Source organism: Mycteria americana, chromosome 21 (assembly GCF_035582795.1).
Source record: "Mycteria americana isolate JAX WOST 10 ecotype Jacksonville Zoo and Gardens chromosome 21, USCA_MyAme_1.0, whole genome shotgun sequence".
Classification (NCBI taxonomy): domain Eukaryota; kingdom Metazoa; phylum Chordata; class Aves; order Ciconiiformes; family Ciconiidae; genus Mycteria; species Mycteria americana.
Window position 1 is genome coordinate 5,688,693 of NC_134385.1, and position 16,011 is coordinate 5,704,703.

At 54.9% G+C, this 16,011-nt stretch overlaps 1 protein-coding gene across 1 annotated transcript in view; it reads left to right on the forward strand.

The window, feature by feature from the left end:
- Positions 1-15,483, forward strand: part of PTPRU (protein tyrosine phosphatase receptor type U) — a 79,595-nt gene extending 64,112 nt beyond the window's left edge. The window contains exons 27-30 of the mRNA XM_075522304.1: positions 5,564-5,689; positions 7,959-8,116; positions 9,215-9,350; positions 11,983-15,483. Coding sequence (XP_075378419.1) covers positions 5,564-5,689; positions 7,959-8,116; positions 9,215-9,350; positions 11,983-12,045 — 483 coding nt within the window. The 3' untranslated portion in view covers positions 12,046-15,483. The remainder of the gene's footprint in view (positions 1-5,563; positions 5,690-7,958; positions 8,117-9,214; positions 9,351-11,982) is intronic.
- Positions 15,484-16,011: the final 528 nt, after the last annotated feature.

A 16,011-nucleotide genomic window follows, 5' to 3' on the forward strand; every position in this document is an offset into this window, starting at 1 on the left:
CAGGTTGGGCAGTGGCGGCCGGGTCGGAGCTTGGCCCTGCGGTGGCCCTGGCACGGGAACGGCAGAAGCTGCTGCCAGTAAGGCCATCGCTAACCACGGAGCGCAGAACGGAGGCAGGGCGGCCCCGGGGACCTGCCTAGCAGCTAAATTTGGCTGCCCGGATGGAAGTGCGGGGAGTCCCGTGGCTGGCGCGAAGGGACCGTTTGGGGCGCGCGGCGTGGCGAAGCCGTGGATGGAGCAGGAGCTGCCTCCTGGGTGCCGGCGGGGCCGTGGCTGCGGTGCCGTTTTGGTGGGGATGGACCGGCACTGCCCGTCCGGGCGGCTGCGTCAGCCCGGGGCTCGGGCGGCGTGGAGCCGGTGGTTGCAGATGTCTGGGGGTCGTTCTCGTCCTCTGCATCTCCCACGGCCGGCCGAGCCTCAGGTCGTCGTCTTCTCGGGTGGTCTTCCTTCAACTTGGCGCCCAGTGGGGATGGAGCTGGGGCTGTCTTTCTTTCACCAGCACTTGGAGTAACCATCCGGAGGAGGCTGGGGTCATCCCTCTTAAAGAAGGGGTTGTAGTAGAAGAGCAGCTGCAAAGTGCAAAGGAGAGGAGTTACTTGCCATGATTGCAAGGAGGAGAAAGAAGAGACACTGAGCTAAGCATCTGCATCAGCAAAGACAAACACGGGCATTAAAAAGGACTCTCCGGGGCATTTTAAACCCCAAGTTTTGGCTGAATAAAATGTTAGGATAGGGTTTTGTTAAGTAAGAACCACCCTTGTGGTTTTGGCATTTGGGAGCAGAGAAGCGTAGGATTTTCAAAAGCCTAAAAACTGACGGAGAAACCCAAAGACCACTCGTTTCCAGCCACTTCAGCACGGAATGAAGATGTCGGGAATTATGCGATGCCGACGTGTATCTTGTCAGCGTTAAGCAGCTGCCACGAGAACATTTAAAGTTTTGGTGCAGCCGGATACAGAGCAAGCACAAAAAAGGCAGGCTACGATGGGACTATCTTTCCGTTTCACAGATTCAAGGTAAGCAGAACTAACCACAATCTATTTTGTCAGCATTTCTGCTCCTCCGAAATCCTGCGTCGAGAATCCCTGAAAATGACCCGCGAGACAAAATCAGGCCATTTGCTCCCACCCCCCTGCGTGCTCCCTGCCTCGTAAAGGCTTACTTTAGCTGAACGTGAGCCTCTCCCCCCGAGTGTCCCGAGGGTTCTTTTGTGTGCGGAGGAACCCACGTACCTTGCCCAGAGCAGGACCTGCTGCTGCTATGGCTTGCAGCTCCTCCACGGAGGCCGATATGAGAGAATCCCCTTCCATTTTGCAGAATCCATGGAGGTTAAGCTGGAGAACGAAGCCTCTCATGGACTCGGTTTCAAAGATCTTCAGGGGTCCCCTCCTCCCCAGCACTTCCGTTCTGAAGAGTTTTTCTGCGATCACGACGCAGTTTCCATCGTCGCCCCACCAGATTGACTGGAAGCGATGGCTGCTGACAATCTTCCAGAGCTTCTGGAGGAAGGAGCGGGCTGAAGGCTGGTTGGTGTTGGCAGAGATCTCCTCCCAGAAATGGTAGCGCATGATGGGGACCCAGGATTCATCAGGCAAACCTTGAAAGGCTTTTTCTTCTGCGAGAGGTCCGGTGGCAGCACCCCACGATGTTCCCGTATCACCTTCTGCATGGTCAGGAGAAGTTGAAGCCGCCCACCAGTCTGGCTCCTGCAGGTCCAGAGCCCAGGATGTCCCTGGTGATGGTGGCTCCATTTTAACGACTTTCTTCACCGCTTGACTGCAACTTCCAGCCATGGCCCTTTCCCCAGCCAGCCAGGCTTGGTCCTGCTGGTCAGCAGGATGAAGGGCCATGGTGCCAGCTGCCTGGGAAGTTCTCAACGTCACGGTGACATCTGTGTTGCATCGCAGTGACATCACAGCGTGGCGCCCATCTCCTGGCAACAGGAAGCGGAAGACAGAAGAAATTGCTGAAAAGCCCTGATTTCTTTTCACGGGGAGAGCTGTTCTGAGCCAAGAAGTGAATCCAAGTGTATTTGCCTTTGGTGTGTCCTGCTAGGGCAGTGCTGCGTCCCGTTGCCCCTGGGAGTTGGTCGCCAGGGAGGGATGGGGAAGGCTGCAGCGTTGGGCATCAAAGCGCCCCAGACCTGAAGTTTTTCCCTGGGGCACCTTCCCCCCGTGCAGAAATGCCCGTACCCTCTGCTGTGGAATAGCCCCCGCTCTGGGAGTTCAGCAGCGCGGCTTCTGTCATGGCTGTCCACGTACCCGGGTGACGCTCTCAGCTTTCAGCAGGCTCTCCGTGCTGCTCCCTAGAATGAGGTCTAAGTGAAACGCCACCTAAATATATTTTGGAAATGAAATAAACTGGTGTTCTGCACCCCACTCCTTTCTTGGGTTGGGTTCCTCTGCTTTTCTTTGTGATAGAACCTTCAGAACCCAAACCAGGGACCTCAGTGATGTTCTCTCAACCTTTTGTCAAGCTATCAACCCGGTCCTCTGAGTCGGAGGAGCACGACTGCAGAAAGAGTGCCTTTCCATTTGTGGACAGTGAAACTGTGAGGGACCAGTTGCATCAGCTGAATGTTCCCAAGTCCATGGGGCCTGATGGGCTTCATCCCAGAGTACTTGATGAGCTGGTGGATGTTATGGCAGGACCTCTCTCGATCATCTACCAAAGGTCTTGGGAGTCTGGGGAAGTCCCTCCTGACTGGAAGCTGGCCAATGTTATTCCCATCATCAAGAAGGGTGTGAGGGAAGACCCAGAAAACTACAGAGCTGTTAGTCTGACCTCAGGACCTGGAAAAATGATGGAGAAGATCATTCTGGGTGCTATTGAAAGGCGTTTAAAGAATAATGTAATCTTCAGGCACGGTCAAGATGGGTTCCTCAAGGGAAAGTCCTGTTTAATTAATGTGATATCCTTCTATGATAAGGTCACTCACCTGGTGGATGGAGAGAAGGCGGTGGATGTAGTTTTTCGGGATTTCAGGAAGGCTTTTGATGCTGTCCCTCACAGCATCCTTCTGCACAAGTTGTCCAACTGTGAGATGAGCCAGTCGGGTGCGCTGGGTGAAGAACTGGCTGGAGAGCAGGGCTGAAAAGGTTGTAGTGAATGGGGCTACATCTGGCTGGGGACCGGTCACCAGCAGTGTTCCTCAGGGCTCAGTCCTGGGGCTGGTTCTGTTCAGGGTTTGTATCAATGATCTGGATGCAGGAGTTGAATGCACCACTAGCAAGGTTGCTGATGATACCAAATGGGAGGTGCTGTTGACGCTCTTGAGGGACGAGAGGCCTGGTAGGGGGATCTAGATAGACTGGAGCCTTGGGCAATCATCAATGGCATGAAATGGAACAAGAGCAAATGCCGGATTCTGCACCTGGGGGGAGTAACGCTGGGCACAAGGATAAACTGGGAGAGGAGTGGCTGGAGAGCACTTAATTTTCTTTAATAGTGAACCTTTAGAACCAAAACTAGGAAACTCGGTGATGTTCTGTCAACCTTTAAAATTCCACCCTCTGGAGGACTGTGTGGGTTTTTTTCAGTAAAGGAAAGGTTTGATTTAGCTCCTGTAGGAATCGGCGCTTCTCTTCCCAGTAGCTCGTCCGAGTAACTTACTAACGGTGTTGGCTTTACTGAAGTCCATCATGCAAACGTGACCGTATGAAAACAGGAATGAGGACAAAGGCTCTAGCTGTGGTCTGTGGCCCATGAGACGGTGAGCAGCCGTTCGTGGACTTCTCAGGAGATGCTCTGAGCAGAGCCATGAAGGGTGTTTTCAACTGAAAATGTGAAAAGTGAGTTCTTGTGGTGGCTGTTGCCTCTCTGTGCCTCTGCGAGCCCAGAGCAGAGGGTGTCGGTGCAGACCCAGCACCCATGGGTGGCTCTGTCCTGGGTGGGCAGGCTCTCCGGTCCCGGTGTGAGGACGGGGCTGGGCACCTTGCCGCATCGAGCCGTGGCTGGCAGCGGTGGCTGCCCCGAGCCTTGTGGGCTTTGCTCCTGATGGGACGGACCTGCCTGGCTTCTCCCTGTGTGCAGAGAGATGTTGAAGCCTGGAGGTTGGAAGAGCTTTGCCTGCAAGCGTGGCTGCAGAGGAGAGCAGCTACGTAGCCCGAGTAGCGGGCAGGTCCAGCTAGAGGAGGGTGACTGATGCTCCTGCGTGCATTTTTCACCTTGATTCACATTTACTTTCACATGTGCTGAGATACCGGCTGGGGACCCCGTGCCCCTTCGAAAGCCCAGCGCTGGAGCAGTGCCACCGCCTTTCTGTTCCGTCACCGTGGGCATCCAGCACTTCCCGTCTGCAGCACGAACACCGGCTCTCAGCTGAACCCAGCTGCAGTGGACCACGGCAGGGGAGGAGGCAGCCCAACCCATTTTATTTCTCTCTCTCAACCTGTTCTTTCATTCCATGGTCCAGAAATGCCCTACAGCCTCACCGGAGCCGCCCGCTCCTGTGCTATCCTTCCCCACGTCCCCGTCCCCTGCAGCGGCCGCTGTCCCCCGGCACCACCCAACGGGGACTCTGCCATTTTTCTTCATTATTCAGCCCTGCCTCTGTCTCCGGACGTCTATTCTTCAGGGATGTCTGTGTTACAATATTTAGCTGGATCTTAAATGTTTACCAGTTTAGGACCAACAGGTAATAAATCAGCCTTTACAGCAGGCAGCTCTGAAAGGTGACTTAGAGGGTATATCCCTCACTTGAACTACGTCTTGCCGAAGGAAGTTTTAATATCTAAATTATAGCTCTGAGTCTAGAAGGCTTAGAGATCTTGGAGATTTATAGCCCCTATTAATAACCAATTATTTCTCAAACACATTTGCCATGCAGTTAGGCCCAAGCCGTTAGATGGCCTGAAATGCTAAATGCCCTGTTAAAGTGTGGTGACAAACATCATATATTTTGTGTCGATGCTGGTTTCCCAGCTGTCGCGGTGTGACAGCTTTCACATCCGTGCCCCTTGGACCGAGCCATCCATCAGTGCTGTGCTGGACACGTCGGGGGAGCAGGGGTTGCTCCCCAGCCCTTCCCTGAGCCGCAAGCTGGGGTGGCTTTGGCTTGGAGGGATGAGGGGGACTGTCGTCCACGTTGCTGTTGCTTCTGATGGCAGAGCTGCTTCTGAAGCTGGTGGGGTTTGAAAGCAGACTTGGAGCAGCCAAGCCCTGCTCTGTCATGGTGCAGGATCAGGCCCGTGCTTGCTGGGGCCGAGGCAGGGACCATCCTGCCTTCTTCTGGACTGGCAAAGCCCATCGCCGGCAGCATCGGCTGTTGTGTTGGTGCGGTGGGGAGAGGGCTACGTGGGTGCCAGGGGAGTGGACCTGACCCTTCGGCTTTGATCCCTCAACAACCTGAAGCCACCCAGCAATGTGCCATGGGTTCTGCATGAGTAACGGCATCGTGGGTCCAGCGTCCCATTTTGAGGCCACCCCCTGTGCCAGCAGCCCCTCTCGGTGTCCAGTGCCAACCACTCCATTCCGCTCAACGTTGCCTGTGATGCACGATGCCCTTTCCCTGTGTTCTGTGCATGTCCCTGGTCACAGCGAGCTGTGCCTCTTCTCTCCACAGCCCTGTTTGCAGTACTGGCCTGAGCCGGGGCTCCAGCAGTACGGCCCGATGGAGGTGGAGTATGTTTCCGGAGCGGCAGATGAGGACATCGTGTCCCGACTCTTCCGAGTCCAGAACATCACACGGGTGAGGGTCTCTCCTCTGGCTCCATGCTAGCAAAGGGTGGTCGGGGGGGATTTGCACGTGCCACGTGCCCCCCAGGTGTCTCCCAGTGCAGAGGTCCGGGTTGGGTGAGCTAAGAGCTGCTTTATATGGGTGAAGACCTCCTTCGGAGAGCAGAAGGATGATGTATCTAGTGAGGCCATGTAGTCCTAGAGCTTGGCGTTGCCCGGCCAGGTAATTCTCCATATGAACTGAATGGTGCTGGAGATGCTGGTGTCTTCTTCAGCCTAATCCAGCTCCTCCAGAGGATGCAGCCCCAGCTCCCATCCTGGCAGAAATGAGCCTGTCAAAGTGCCGTTGGCTCCATCCAAGCTTTCTGGAGTTCACAGCTCCTTGCAAGATTTTAGATAACTCTGTAGGAAGACCTTTCTCATCCTGCCTGGAGGTCCATCTCTGCCCTGCCACGCGTATATCCCAGGATAGAGACTCCCCGCATGGGCACGGCGGCTCCCCTGGGACCAGCAGAGCCCTTTTCCTGCAGGGTGAGAAGATCCGCACAGGTTTTGACCTGTTGTCCTTGTTGCATTGCTATTTGGCTGGTTCAGCTTGCCTTTAAATGAAGAGAAATGCAGTGAAATTGGGAAGGGACAGGGACTGCGATGAACGGCCCGCGTGGGTGCAGAACTGCATGTGGAAAAAAAAAAAAAAAGCCGATTTAACTACAAAAGCCGGCCATGAAGAGGTGGCATCCCTGAGGTCTTTAAATCTCCCAAGGGTTGCCAAGAGGCTGAGGCCAACGCCTCAGTGGAGATCATCGGGCAGATGGGAATTAGGGAGCTTGGAAAGGAGCATGCGGCTTGGCTGACGGCCCGGCTGGGAAGGGTGCTTCGGCGTGGAAGCTGGGTCGGAGGAGATAAATCCTGATTATCTGGACTCTTAACACAAAGAGGGTTTTGGTTTGCGCTCCCTGTGGGAGCATCCTGGGTGTCAGCACAAAATCCTTCACCAAATGTGCTTTGCTCTCAGGTGGTAGAATATACCCCATGCTAAATTAAAATGCAGCGTGATTGAAATCTCTGGATCTAAGAAGAGATTTCCCCAGGGAGCAGATCGCTGAAGGAGTGCTGGTAAATGCATGGAGCCGCTTCTTGCCAAGCCTTGGCAGCTGGAGGCGAGCCGGGCGTTGGTGGGTGTCACAAGTCCTCCAGAGCCAGCCAGAGCTTTCACCTGAGCTTCAAAACGGATCCCAAAGCTTTCCTTCCTGGGCTGTCAGAGGAGTTTTCTCCTGTTTTAACTCCACTCATTTGTTTCATCTTCCCCCCTCTGCCTTCCTGGCTTCCAGCTGGAAGCAAAAGCTCGAGCCCGGGGAGGTCAGCGTATCCCAGCCATGTCGCCGACCCACATCGGAGCTCCCGAAAAGCTTCAGAAAAGCCCCTGTGCGTTTGGGGTGTGCTGGTTGGAGCGGGCACCGAATGCCCCCAACAGCCACCCCCGGGCTGGGGAGTCCCTGCAGAGCCGCAGGTCCCGCTGGTTGGAGAGGTCTGGTGCTCGCCCCGTGCATCAGGCATCTGAAATCAGGTGGATGGAGCCCTCCAGAGCTGGGGATCCCCCATCTGCATCTGATCCCCCCTTTCTCCTCTGATGTGTGCTCCCCACACGTGTGCCGCCGAGCCCCGAGATGCGGCTGGAGTGCGTGACCCGTGGTTTCATCCCGTCGGGTGCTCCCGATGCCCCGAGTACTTCTGAGCAAGAGCCCCGCGTCTGCCGGGCTAAAGCCTGGCCTCGTTTAGCTTTGTGGATGTAATCTTTCTCCTGGAGCCTGCTAACCAGATTAGATTTCAAAACTAACCAGATTACCAGGGTATTAAGGCGCGCTTCCACGGCTCCCCGCCTCTGTGGGTGGCAGCTTCTCATCAGCCTCCTGGTTTACAGAGAACGCAACAAAACACATCTCCTGGGATCTTCTGCATGCAAGACAAGGACGTGGTGGAGAAGCTTTGGGGAGGCTCAGGGGTCTGGTAACGGGTTTTGTGAGATACGCAGGCAGTCCGAGACGCTGTGAGTTAGGACGAACCATGTCAGCGGAGCTTCCCCCGCGTGGGATGGGGTGGTGGGACCAGTGTGAGCTGCGGAGGAGAGGGCTGAACCATCCATCTTAAAGCACCAGGAAAGGGTTTTACTCTCTTCCGCTACTATTACTGTGTGGCAAATCCCTCTTGCCCTCCATCAAACCTCCTGCGGAGGCAAATGGGGGCAGCCCATGGGTTCAAGCTGATGAGGTTTGCTTTTCTAGTTGCAGGAAGGGCACCTGATGGTCCGGCATTTCCAGTACCTGCGGTGGTCAGCGTACCGAGACACCCCAGACTCCAAGAAGTCCTTCCTGCACCTCCTGGCCCAAGTGGAGAGGTGGCAGAAGGAGAGCGGCGATGGCAGGACCGTGGTGCACTGCCTGTGAGTGTCAGCTGGAGAGGAGCGGGATCTGGCGTGGGGGGAGATGCCACCAGCTCACGTGCCTACAGTTCTGTCTGGAAACCCTCTAAAAAGCCCTCACTGGGGTGACTTTGTCCCCGGATGGTGCTGTCTCTCCCACAACATGAGTTTTGGGTGAGGCACTTTGTGGTCACCATGTCAAACCTCCTCTGTGAGATGGATGTTCAGCAGGAGTGGCACCCGCTAGCAGCAACCCTGCCGTTCACACCGGTCCCCTGCCTTGCAGCGGGGCTCGGCAGAGGTCCCAGCCCTGTCACCACGTCCCATGCATGTAACAGGCTCCAAAGGGACGTTGCAGGAGCTGGGCAACTCCCACCGCTTGCTTCTCATTGAGGTGAACGTGCTCTCCATCCCCCTCCTCCCAGCTAGGTTTGGCTCACACAAACACCCATGCGTGCTCTCCTCGGATGGGACCTAGCACGTTCGCAGATTGGTAGAGACAGCAGGCGAGCCTTTAATCAAAAATTAATTACAGCCTCATCCGTTTTCATTAGCTGAAGGATAATTTGAGAACATGCTTTATAAAACACTGGCATCATGTTCTGTCTTCCTCTCCCTGGTCCCCTTTGCTGCCAGGGATCAGACGTGGTGGTGTGGGATGGTTTCAGCCCAGGATGGGGGCAGGTACCCAGCGAGCTGTGCGCTGGGTAAAATGTGGGACGGTTCCTCCAGCCAGCACTACCCAACAGGTCATCAGCCCGGGGTCACCCTGCAGATGGGAAGAGGGTGGTAGAGGGACACGGTGGCTTCCCCAAGGTCGCACGAGGAATCGGTCCATGGCAGGGCTGGAAACTGAGCCCAGATGTCCAAGATCCAGCCCCCATGGTCCAAAAAGGTGTTTTCATCCTCTGTTGTGGCTCTTGTGAGGACCGGAGGGCAGCATCACAGCTCCTGCCACCGCGTGGGTCTGGTTCAGGTCCCCCGGTCTGGGGGCCTCTGGCGTATGAGCCCCTGCTTGGGACATCTCCTGGGATGGAGAGAGAAAGGGGGAATTAGAGGGAGCGGGAAGATGCTCTAATGCCATCTCCTCACCACCAACACGTGTGTTTCTCCCACCAGGAACGGAGGTGGCCGGAGCGGCACCTTCTGTGCCTCCACCATGATCCTGGAGATGATCAAGTGTCACAACATGGCAGATGTTTTCTATGCTGCAAAGACCCTCCGCAACTACAAGCCAAATATGGTAGAGACCTTGGTAAGCACCGACACTGCTGGCGTCCACCCTGGCTGCTGGTCCCCGTGCATCCCTCCGGCAGGGAGGAGAGGTGCTGGGGGGATCCTCACCTCCCCAAAAACCTCCTTTCCCATCCCAAATCCTGATTAGCATTATGGGCATCCTCATGCAGAGCACGTCTTGGCGAGCGTGCCGGCACCGTGCCGCGGGCTGGGGCGGACAGGGAGGCGAGGCAGCTCTTGAAAGGAGCCTCGGGCTTGCCTTCATCTTGCCGTGCCGACATGTCCTTGGTGTCGGCGTTGGGCTTGTCGGAAATCCTTCCCGGGAGTAATAAGGCAGGTTCACATTAATTCATGGGATGTAATTGCAGTTCTTCGGAGGGTTTGCGGCGCCGGGAGCAGCTCCGAGGTTGAGTCAGACAAATTCCTGTTGGAAATATAAAAGGGAACTGCATTTTGAGTGAAATTAATTGGTGGGCAAGCTGCTGGGGGCAGCGGGGGAGCCACGTTTCGTGATGGGGAGGCTGGAGGTGGCAGCAGGTCAGAGTGAAAAGCCCGTGCCCTATTTCAGGCCCTCGATAACAGGACAAGGGATGGAGCAGGCACGTATCCGTTCCTGTGGTGGAGGAATCCAGGTGCCTGGTGATGTTTTAAAAGCAAGTCAGCTGGAAATGTTTACCCTGGTTAGATTATAAAATCTCTAAGTTGCAAAATGAAACGGTTTCGAGGAGGGGATGTGATTTGCATCAGGAATTGAAGTGGAGGAGAAGGTGAGGGAGGGGACGGGGAGCAGGGGGAGGGATGCAGATAATGAAAAGATGATGTGACAAGCATGAAGCCACCAGACCCATTGGGCTAAATTGCAAAGGTATTAAAAAAAGGAAACATTTCACATCAGGACGCGAGCATCCTCCAGCCTCAAATGAACCTGAACCGTCTATTCTGGGAATCCCAATCTACCGGAGCCACTGGGAGGCCGGATCCTCGCCCGGCGTAAAGAGCTGCAGCCCAGCAGCGTAGCAGTTGCCTGCTGCCCGTGCATCTTCCCCCTCTGTTTGCCCGTGGGGTTTATTTTTATATGATGATAAATGGAAACAATCCCTTTTCTTAATCCAAAAAGCATTATGTGCTTTTAATCTAAGCTGTCGCAGCCTCCTCGCTTTGAAGCCCTTCTCCCCTGCTGCCTGCTCCCACCTGGGGTCCCCGAGCAGCCGCCCACCCGCGCGGGGGATAACAGGATTTTCGTGCCGGTGCTCAAGCTGCTGCTGAGGATGTCGGGAGATGAGCTCTCCCCTTTCCCTCCCCGCTGTCACACCTGGAATGCTCCCACGATGTCCCAGCACTTGCAGCAGTATCAGAAACCTGATTTATTTGGGCTTGTTTTCCCCACTCTAGCTGGTTTTGTTTGTTGGATGCTTGAAGGAGCAACATCTCCTGGGGCTGGGCACTTCCAAGGTCTGGGCTCCCCCGTAGTTTTCTGTGCTGGGAGTTGTCCGAGGACAGGAGAGCAGAAGAACAGATCACGTAACGGAGAACAAGGATAGATGAGGCTGCCTTCGCAAGCCCAGTTTCAGTGATTTTTGCTACAAAACCAGGAGCCAGCTATGCCGGGCTCTCCCTTCGTGCAGCTGGGGGGGCAGCTGGGGCAGAGCAAAGGGTGGGAAGGTGCTGACACCATCCGTAGCTGTCTCAGGAAAGGGAAGAGATGGGAGAGTGAGCCTGGTCTTGCCGCGGGCTCGGAGAGGAGCTTTCCCACTTGCACCCCTTGGCTCTGGCCGGGCCGTTACAGGCAGGCCAGACTTCGACCTGAACACCAAAATGCTCATTTGTTTGGCATTTCCCTTGGAAAATTTGGATTTTTGGAAGTGAAAGCTCCTGGGACTTCCCTTCGTGCCTCTCCCCCCACGCAAAGTAAACGCCCAGACCAAATCCCTGCCAGGGATGGAAAATGGCATTTTATCTGCAGCAGGAGAACCGTGATGAGAAATGTCCTGGCAGCCAGGGCAGGGCGTCTGCAGACGGCGACGCGGCGAGGCCACGGCACTCGCCTGGGCCCACTTCCCGTTTGCAGCCTTCGCTGAACTCAAAAATAAAACCACTCCTTGATTTCATGCCCACGGGTTTTATTTCGGACACCTCTGACCCCAGACCCCATCATTGCCGTGGCTCTGCCACCATCTGATTGACACATGTCAATCACTGCGGTGGTGGTGGGGGTTCCGTGGGTGAGGCTGGTCGGTGGAGCCCCACACCGGTGCTGCCTGGTTTGTACCCTGGTGTAGCGAATACGCCAGATTTTTGCAGTGAGGGGACGTCGCGGTCCTTCGGGGGACGTCGCAGGCGTGCGTGCCCCCGAAATGCAGGAAATTTGGTGCGTGCCGCGCGTTGGGATCCGGGGGACGGTTCATCCCCCTCCCCAGCAGCGGGTGTCGTGCTGAAAGCGGAGGTTCTCCCGGCTGTTGCTTCAGCAGGACCGTCACGGGGGACAGGAGAGGGACGCGGCCCCCAGCGCGGGGCGACGCGCGTGCTCGTCTCATAGAGCTGCTCCCAGGCTTTTCCTTAGGGCTGTTGAAACTTATTTTGCCTTAAAAAGGGACGGCTTTGGGAAATAGTTTACTTGGAATCGTAACACCTTCTTTTCTCTCTCCGAACAGGAGCAGTATCATTTCTGCTACGACATAGCACTGGAATATCTGGAGTCCCTGGAGACCAGATAGCACCTTGCCAGGAGCGCGGCGGCAAGGGCTCGCGCGGGGGTCGTGCCAACTGTGCGTTTCGCACTCGGACGTTGCGTTAGTGCTGAAGGTGAGGAGGGGAAACAGCAAAGGACCCGACGAGAAAACCCATCGGATCGAGAAAAGCAAAAGGATGCGGGGACGTGTCGGCCGCTCCCCATCTTCATCCTCTGCTCTCCATCTTTTCTTCCTGCCCCGCGCACGTCTGAGCGGCTGCGGGTCGAATGCCACCACTCGTCCCATCCCGGCATCGCTTTGAGTCACGGTCGTGGGGTCGGTGTGCGCAGCACAAAGCAGCCGGAGAGGAGGCCAGGGAGGGGAGGAGGTGGACAGAAGGAGCCAAGGCCGTTTCCCAGCAGGGAAGGATGGATATTTGGAGAAGAGATGTTGCTTTTTCAATTGTGCGTGGAGTCAAAGCTGCTCTTCCGAGGAGCCCAGACAGCTGCCGGCAGGTTTTCCCCTTGGTGGGGACACGCTCTGAGCCGGAGCAAAGACCCTGAGAGGAGCTCTTGAGTTTCTGCCCGTTCGCACCATGAGTTTGATCTTCTCTTTTTTTTAGTTCCGTGAGTTGCGACCCTTTGTATATCCAGCCCTGGACAAAGCGGGGACGTGGGACGGTGGTGGAACGTGGAGGGCACTGGGCACGCCATGTCCCTCTCCAGGGACCGACCCAGACCCCTCCTGGCACCTTTGCAAAGCTTTTCAAGCGATGGTTCCCCGGTGTCTCCACACCGTCTTCTCCATTTGTAGCAATTAATTTCTCCTGGGCTGACCCAAAGGCACCAGCCCACGGGTCCGTGTTTAACCCTTCCCTTGTGAATCGCTGCACGAGACACCTTTGGTGCCCAGAAACAAAACCCTCAAAATTTGGGTCCATCCCATATGCCTCCTGGATGTCTCCCCCGTGCAGTTGCCCATCGATGCTGCTTGGCTTTTGCTGGGGTTGGTGAAGCGGGACGGTCGGTTTTGGTGATGGCGTTGGCGTGGGGTGAGCTGTGCTGAAGCCCCGAGCCGTGGCAGCGCTTCGGGGCTGCGCATGGGGGGGTCCCCACGCCGCTGGTGCCACTTGGGGACAAGCGTATGGGGACGGTGATTGAAGGTACCTGATGCTTTTTGCCTTCATCCTGCTCTGGTCGGGTGTGAGATGTCACTTTTTCTGTCTGATATTGTGATAACTGCAGGGGTTTCTGCTTACGGGGAAGAGCCTGGTTGTAATCAAGCTGTGGTCAGGGTTTTCTCTCCCTGCAAATGGCCTCGAGAAGGTGCAACCACAGGGCTGCAGGTCCGAGGTCTGCCTCGGAGACTCGAGGAACCAAGGGGAGGTTACTTCTGTCTTGAGGGCCAGGCAGAACCCTTCACAGTCATTTTTTTGGGGCATGGAGCAGAACAGATGAGAAATTGTCCTCCATATGCTGGAGGTTGCACGTGGGCAACCCCATCCTTCGTCCCCCCCATCCTTCAGCCCCACCTCCCCAGGGCAGGGGAAGCTTCCCCACCCCGCGTGCCCGGAGGCTGGGGCTCCCTCTCCCCGGGGAGTCGCATTCCGATCCATACCACGACTCGAAGCTTTGGAAGATGCCGTTTGGCCGGATCGATCTGCAGCACGAGGGCCACAGAGCCGAAACGGCTGCTCCCTGGATGAGCAAACCCGGGAGATATTTCCATCCGCCTTCCAAGGGTGGAGGAGAGCAACAAGATTAATCTCTGCCCTCTCTCCGCCTTGGAGGATGTCCCACCCGCTGCCTTGCAAACGCCTGGGGGTGGTGATGGGGATTTCGGCAGCACCGGAGGGTTTTGCCCAGACACTTGGCTTTCCCGTGTGCTTGCCGCCGGGCAATTCACACGGCCTGACAATACCTTATTCCAAGGGCTATACAACACGATTCCCCTTCGTTTCCATCCCTGCTGTCTAACCCTGCCGTGTGCCCACGCTGTCTCGTGACCAAATAGTCTTTTTACCCCACCAGAGCCTGCAGAACGGCCCGGTGACACCGGTACCTGGTAACAGCGGTACTCGCGTCGCAAGCCTTGACTTGGAATAAATTAGCGTCCTTTTCCCAATCCCCATCTCTCTGTAGACGTGTCCACGCTGTCCCGGGATGCCGCAGGGAAGGTGCCGTGTGGTGGGTGCAGAGAGGTCCCGGGGCGCAGAAATTGTTTGGTTTCGTATGAAAATGGCTGAGCTGAACCTCTGAAATTCCCGGGGGTGGGATGTTGGTGGCACCGTTCAGCCCCAGTGCCTGGGGGCTGGAGGGACGATGCTGCTTCATCCCCCACCTGCCAGGAGCCCCGGCCGCCTGCGTCCTCCTCGGGTCCAGAGGGAGGGAGCATCCCCCGGTGCTCCGCAGGTAGAGCGCTGCCAGAAAGGAAAGGAAAAAAAAAAAAAAAAGGAAAATTGAAACCCCATGTAGTCCTAATGAGACAACAGAGACTGGAGGAGTTGTACATATGTTTTAAAAGCGAGATGATTTTTTTTTTTTTTTTGATATCTCCTTGCTGGATGTCTCTGGGTTTTTAGGGCATCTCTTCTGAAGGGCAGACTTTGAAATCAAAGTGCTATAAAAACCAACCGATCTCCAACTCCTCCTGAGATGCTCATGTGACATGAGGCAAGGACATCCTGTACATAGAAATATATATATAGAAATATATATATAAAAATATAAATACTGTTCTTAAGATAGATAATGTTTATTGGTATTACAGATTGGAGTGGTGCTTTTTTTTTTCTTTTTAATAAAAACGAAACAACAAAAAAAAAAAAAAAAGAGGAAAAAAATTAAAACCCGAGAAAAACACCAAATTGGAACGATTTTGTCTATATGCAGAAAAAATGACCCTGAAAGCTGGCAGCATCCAGGAGCTGCTGCCAAAGGGACTGGTACCACGAGGCGGCTCCGCCGTGGAGCGGGACGGTGTGGTGGGACCGAGGGCGGGATGGCAAAGGAGGGACACGTCCCATGTGGATTGTACCACGCACATCCAGTTGTTGTGAACTGTTTTTTTTTTAATTATTATTATTATTATTATTATTATTATTATTATTATTTTTGGCTTTCTTTCCTTTTAGGAAAATCAGTTGCATAAATAAATGTTCCAAATTTGTGATGGCCTCTGGATTTCTTTCGCTGGCTCTGCTCCGGGAGCTGTGATGTAGGGAGCCCCGATGCAGGTACCCATGGGGCAGCTTGTAGAAAAGACCTCCGTATCGGCCGTATCTTGCTTTGCAAGGGTATTTTGGGGGAGCACATTTCCAGGATTAAATCCCAGGACTGCTAAACCTTCCTGGCCCAGAGGAGCCGTGTTCGCCCATCACCGCGCAGAGGAGACGGGGTTGCCTTGCGCTTGCGGAGCTTTGCTGTGGGTTTCCTGCTAATAACGGCACGGGGAGATCTTGGACTGGGCGAGCCCTGCCAGCCAGCCTGGTGCCCGCAGCTTCTTGTGACACTTCTGATGGAAGTTTTCCATTGCTGGAAAGGGTGTTACGGAGGAAGGAGAAACTCTTTTCAGTGCATTTTCCAGCTGGAAAATGAAACCCTTTTGTAAGAAAAGCCTTCTGGAGAAGAAAGCTCCTGCATTGTCTTCAGTGATTTATTTATTACAAAGCAGCCTTCAGTTTAATCTGTTGTGATATTAAACACTTCCAGTAACACTTGAGTCTTAATTTAATGGAGACCAAGGAAAAAAAAAAAAAATACCTAATTGACTTGTCAGGACTGTTTTTCATCTTTAATTAAGGTTTGTGAAGGATGTGGTAATTACATTTTACCAATAAATAATAAAAAGGGGGATAATGCAAATTAAAATCAAGAACTGCACTTGGGAAGGGCTCTGGGGTGCACGTCGCCTCTGGGCTGCGGGGTCAGCCCTTGGCAGGGGTGTCCCTGGGGGTGAGCTCCTCGTCCCCAAGCCCCGCGGTGTTGTCCCGGAGGGCAGGGTGGCCTCGAG